This window comes from Physella acuta, unplaced genomic scaffold (genome assembly GCF_028476545.2).
Source record: "Physella acuta isolate Inbredline_101_S28 unplaced genomic scaffold, ASM2847654v3 ptg000470l, whole genome shotgun sequence".
In the NCBI taxonomy this organism is placed as follows: domain Eukaryota; kingdom Metazoa; phylum Mollusca; class Gastropoda; family Physidae; genus Physella; species Physella acuta.
Genome location: NW_026731989.1, coordinates 64973 through 71098, shown reverse-complemented (window position 1 = coordinate 71098; position 6126 = coordinate 64973). Strand labels below are relative to the sequence as shown.

The 6126-nt window shown below is 33.6% G+C and overlaps 1 protein-coding gene across 4 annotated transcripts; it reads left to right on the top strand.

The window, feature by feature from the left end:
* Nucleotides 1-785: 785 nt before the first annotated feature.
* Nucleotides 786-5912, top strand: LOC131943864 (fucose mutarotase). Of its 4 annotated transcripts, none has more exons than XM_059304159.1 (7): nt 786-858; nt 1236-1332; nt 3727-3795; nt 3931-4001; nt 4410-4511; nt 5568-5641; nt 5734-5912. In XM_059304159.1, the coding sequence occupies exons 2-7, from the start codon at nt 1251-1253 to the stop codon at nt 5783-5785; spliced, it is 450 nt and encodes a 149-aa protein (XP_059160142.1). In that variant the 5' UTR covers nt 786-858; nt 1236-1250; the 3' UTR covers nt 5786-5912. The 4 variants fall into 4 exon arrangements, with proteins under 4 accessions (XP_059160142.1, XP_059160139.1, XP_059160141.1 ...); XM_059304156.1 differs by lacking the exon at nt 786-858 and adding an exon at nt 937-1065; XM_059304158.1 differs by lacking the exon at nt 786-858 and adding an exon at nt 1072-1090.
* The last annotated feature ends 214 nt before the right edge of the window (nt 5913-6126 follow it).

The window sequence follows — 6126 nt, the reverse complement described above, 5'->3', positions numbered from 1 at the left end:
CCCCTCGCCCCACCGCCCACCTCCATTTATCCGATAGCCAAAACACTTTGGGGTTGTTAAGAATACTCCTGAGAACGTTTGTGCTAAAATTAAATTTCAGAGGGGCTGTGCAGAGAATGTTGCTATTTGGCGCCCAGAGTTCCCCAACGGTTATATATTATCATTTGGAATGTGTTCATCAGGTGTCCTGCAAAGGGGTCATATGTCCTACTTGATTCAACGGTCAAACTGAACCAGGAGCAACAGCCAGCGTCCTGGCGGTCGAGTGACCCGGAGCACCCTGGGCTTACGGGGAGAACTACATTCGGCTTAAAGACTACCATACTCTATGGATATATATTATATTATATTATAATGGGCTACTATAATCATTCACCGAATCAGGCGCGTTCGTTAGGAGCACCCCGAGCTCATCCATAAGCACTATGACGTCTACATTCGTTTCAAAGAGCTACATACAATACTGACACGGTAGGCCACACATTCAATAATTAAACCGAACTAGCGCTGTCGCACCAGGCCCTTGAGTGCGGTAGTGTAACCAGTGTTTCTTCCAGATTTTTTTTTTCTCCGGGGGGGGGGGGGCACTTGAAATTTTCGGGGGGGCGGTAGTCTTTCTTCGGGGGGGGGGGGGGCGGACACTGTTAAAAGTATATATTTTCTATATAAATTATATAAATTTCATTTCGTTCGGGGGGGGGGGGGGCGGTAGAATTTTTTCGAGGGGGGGGTTAGCCCCCCCCCCCCCCCCCCCCCGAAGAGATGCCTGGAAGAAACCAGTGGCTGAACGAGAGTGTCCTGTGACGTCCCTGGCGGTCAATGTGGGGCGGAGGATGATTTACATATGATACACTGAAGGTGAAGTTGTTGTTTTTTTTTATGTAATATGTAGATCTATGTGTTATTACAACAATAGCGATAGGTATGGACAGAAAATTAGGTCACGCGTCTACAAATACATCATTAGTAAAAAAATTAATAATGTTATCATTTGATTGTGAGTGTTTTTTGGCTGTTTTTATTTTACTGTTTGATAAGTTGCCAACCAAAGTTCAAGGGTCAAAGGTAATAATGCTATTATTAATCGATTGTACTTAAAAAGTAAATTAACAAATTGCTGACCTAAACATAAACAACTTAAGACTTAAACAAATCTAGATCTAGTCTAGATCTAGCTCTAGATTCTAAGGCTAAAAATCTACTAAAGTTCTAATTCAACATATTTTATTTTTAAGCCCAACACTACAGAAATGCCTCTAAAAGGGATTCCAAATCAGCTGTCACCCGAATTACTCAAAACATTGGCTGAGATGGGACACGGGGATGAAATAAGTAAGTAAGACTAAGAACTTAAGTTGTAAGAAATAGATTTAAGACCCTAAGCCCTAAGTAATAAGTAGTACTTCTTAGTAAGTACTAGACTCTAGTACTAAGAACTAAGAAGTAGGGGCATCTAAACTATTCTATACTAATCTCTATCTATAGTATAGTGTAGTCTATAGTCTATACTATTACTATTGTAACACTATTGTTACAGAGATCTAGTCTACTAATTACTAATTGCTAATTAGTCAATTAGTCCTAATGACTATAGAGTAGTATAGTATAGAGGGCCTATCTAAGTAGTAAGTGGGCCTAATTATTAATTAATAAAATTATTACTAATTAATTTTAAAAATAACAGTCCTATGTCCTATTGTTTCATCACACTAACCCCCCTCACAAAATTAAATTATTAAAGGACTCCCCTCACCTGCCTCACCCCCTACAAATGTGAAGTCATTTATGGACAACCCCTAACTACAACATGGTATAGGTAGAACTAGTATATAATTAACCATTAATTATTATTAATTAAAATAAAATAAGTCAAGTCACTCAGTAATATTTTAAATATAATTATTAATTAACTATTAAGTAGTATAATGGTGGATTTTTCCTGTAACAGTGTCTGATAATACTCAATAGTGTAATCTTTTTCTTCTGTACTTTCTTGCTCTCAGAGGAATTGCCTGTGTAGCATACATCTAAGGAGACTATAGTGCCAACATGTGTGTTGCATAAATTAGTGGCTATGGCCGTCGTTCTCCTTCCACGCTAAGGCTAAGCCACCAGTTTATATACCCTACCCCCAAGTATCCTGGATGACACTCTGCGCAAATTCTAGCACTTACCTGTGAAAATTTCCACTGATTTTGTGCTAACCTACCCCAAATAACTCTATATTGAAACTTACCCTGATCTCCTAAAATTTTAATAATCTTATCACCAAAAACAGTTAATTCCCATTACAATGATATAAATTATATAAAACATCAATATGTGGTTGTAAACAATAATACCTAAAACATGCAAATAATGTGAACATATCATTTTGCACAACTTATTAAAGTGATTTCCATTGGCTTGGTCCTAATTATCACTAAGATATAGCTTGGCCTAATAGTTCATCCAATTTTTATGCTTAACTAAAAAGTATTTATTAAGATTCAAATTTTAAATTTTTCTTCTTGCCCTACTAAGCACAAATGACTCATTCCTAACAAATTTACTACTTCTTAAAAAAGGAGTGTCAGGTTACTTGTAGTTAACTTTACACATATGACTTGTAATCACAATGCTAACCCTATCCCTAAGCAAAACAATAGTCCTATCATATGCCTATTCCTAATTTCTAACAATAAAATGTGGAGCTGACAATACTACTAACAACCTAACACACAACTCATAAGTCTATTATAGGACATCAGTATCTTCAATCATCCAAACTTTTTATAGTCTATACCCATTTGATATTATACATCTAATAATATTATTTATAGAAGCAGCAGCTAGGCCTAAGACTAAGCATAGACTAAGTAGAGCACTTCTAAGAGATCTAACAGTGTGAGTGTAGTCAGTAGTGTTACTGTGTTAGTACTGTTGTTAGTGTTCTTTTCTTTACAGTTTGGGTGTTCAAATGATGTTATGTTGATGCTAGACTACTACCGCTTATCAGCAGATGACTCGGTCACCTGTTGGAAAACAGTCTGTCATTTGCATTTAGAAGACAAACCAATCTCCCACTACACCCACCTCAACCGTCTTACACCTCTTTACCCTAAATGATTCCCTTTACTCATACCCAAATTCTTGCCCATGCCATCTAGGTCATCTATTCAGGATAAGTGGTTCTAAAGTAGTCATCTTATGTGGACTCTTTCCAATATGGAAAAAAGAAAGCTATAACCATACAATTTTAGGCAACAAAACACCATATTAAAAGCACAAACTAATTCAGAGCCTGAAATAATTAATGTATACAAATGAAGTTTTTTTTTTCTTTAACTAATTAGCTAACAAAAATTGTTCCCTAAGTACCCTTCAGTGATTTCCTACTGACTACTGAGTCTGCCAAAAATAAATAATCAAACTTTATTTATCTCCTTAACAATTGATTAAGCCTAAGCTTTGCCTAATAAACAGCTAAAAAAAGCTTATTGTTTGAAAAGAATAATCAATAAATCAATTAGCCTATATTATGTTAGTTCAACAGTTAATTTTAATGTATATTGAATATTGAGATCAAGCTTTTTGGTTGGATATTGACATTGACATGGTCTAGATATAATTGATAATAATAGTGCCCTGGGCACAAAAGGGAAAAGTTAACTATTAATTCTGTGAGAACTGAGTATTTTCATGTGTCAAGACTACAGGCCTAATAGTTTATTTCCATCTTTTCAGTTTTAGCTGACATTCATTTCCCTTCTGCTTCAATTTGTTCTCATGGTCCTAAACAAATAAGAGCCGATGGTATGTTGTAATTACATCTTATGTACCAATGAATTAAAAGTTTATTATATATGCTTATTTTTCTTAGGGCTGTTGTTTTACCAAATCTCATTGTTATAATAAAGTCATTTTTTAATATGGTATTTCAAATTTAAGGACTCAGTGCTACAGTATTATTAGAAGCCATAATGCAGTTGTTTCCCTTGGACCAGTATGTGGATTATCCTGTAAGATAATGTTTTATTTCATGAAATAAGATTAGTGCCATATTTATATAATTAAGGTGGGTGAGAAAAGATGGACATCCACTCTGAATATTTAAGAAGAGGAACCAAATAGAATTAAACCCGGGGCACATATGCTAAGCTTGACACATTAACCGTAGATTCAATCGCCTACACTACAAACCACAACATAAAAATATTTGCAAACAGGTAGAATTTCAGTTCAAAGCATTGAATAAATTATTGGGCAAGGCAAAATACACATAAGCTTCAAATTTTGTAATTGTCTATTAATGAATGTATATTATGATTATTTCAGCTTCACATCAAGCTTTCTTATTATTATTCAGACATAATGTATAGCTTTTTTTGTCTTATTATAAATATTAGACATATTTTTCATTAATACAGGTTGCCAGAATGGACCTGGTTAGCTCTGATAAAGAGAAAGGTCTGAAAACACCTATCTGGGATAAGTATCAAGAAATCTTAGATGCTGCAGAAAAGAAAAAGGTTGTATCTCTGAAAACTAAGATTGTAACTTGAGTATTTGTTCTATTTTCAGTTAAGTCTTGATTATTTATCAGAATATAGCAGGAATTTTTATTGTCCATCTTAGGCTAAGGGGTCATCCATTTATGACGTCCACATAGAGGGGAGAGGGCCCGAAAAAAAATCGACTTTTGTGGACGAGTGTGGACTGGGGGGAGGGGGGGTTAGGGCTCATGCGGATGTCCACATGTTGAACTGGTTCCATGACAAATGATCTCAGGACAAATGATATTAGACAAAATATCTCACAGACAAATGATCTCAGGACAAATTATCTCACTGACAAAAGATATCAGGACAAATAATGATCTCAGAAAGTATTTCACAGCTAAATATTATTATTATTATTATAATCTTTTCCCTAGATTCTACTTTTGATATTTAGGCTAATAATAAACATTATTAGATACACAATACATGTTATTGAAATAGTATATTTATAGTAAGTTTTGAGCGAGATCTACTAAAATTTTGTGTACGTCCACATGGGAAGGGGTGTGTTTAAAATCCAAAATTTTTGAGGACGTCATAAATGGATGTAAAAGTAGTAAATCAAAATAATAATAAGTAGCATCAAAATAAATCTGTAGCTTAGAAAATGCTTGTTTGAAAAAAAATGGGCCTTGCTAAAATGTCATTTACCATTATGTTGACATAAGTTTAGCCGCATCTCAAATTTTGTTATTGGTGAATGTTTGGAAAATTGGATTTTTTAAATTTAACAATGAATAGTATGCATTATATAGTATTTAATTAGTAATTTTTACCTTCTGGTCTAATACAAGTAAATTATTGAGCAAATAAACTACCAATTGCTAAGTATCATTGAAATTCTTTGTATTTATAAAATAAAAGTGTTCATGAAATAAAACCATTAAAGTATATATATTTTTTAAATGACCACAAACTTTGAAAAAAATCTTGACATTTTTTGCCAACAGTAAAAAAATAAATTGATTCAGTAACAGCCTAATAAACTCTTAAGATGTGAAAAATTCTAATATTACTTTTCTCCAGGTGCAAATACAGTATGTTGAGAGATTTGATTTTTATGAGAGAGCTAAGAAAGCCTTTGCCATTGTACATACTGGGTAAATAATTTAAGTATTTTGCTGAGGTGTGTTAACTTTTGCTTGTGACACTTTAAAATTGTGAATGTTTTTGCTTCTGTGTTATTTTTCAGAGAAAATCAGCAATATGCAAATATCATTCTAAAAAAGGGATGTCTTGTTTGATTATCAAAAGCACCATTATCAAGGGTACCAGTGCCTCCATTTGCCATTACTTTTAAATCAAGTAGATAATACATTTTATAAAACTGTTTCTTTAGTAAATGAAATAAAGAAAATTTTATTCAAGAGAGTATCATTCTTTATTTTACATGTATTTAAGTTTCTCTTATATCAGTTATAATATACACCCCATTCTATGAACTATTTAAATGGATCTTGTGTTGATACAAGGGGAGCAACCTATGTCATTTATGGGGAAGGGATGAGCTTAATTTACTGTGAACTGCATTATAAGTACAACTAGTAATTAAATTACATTGTTAAAATGTATTAACTTAATGATG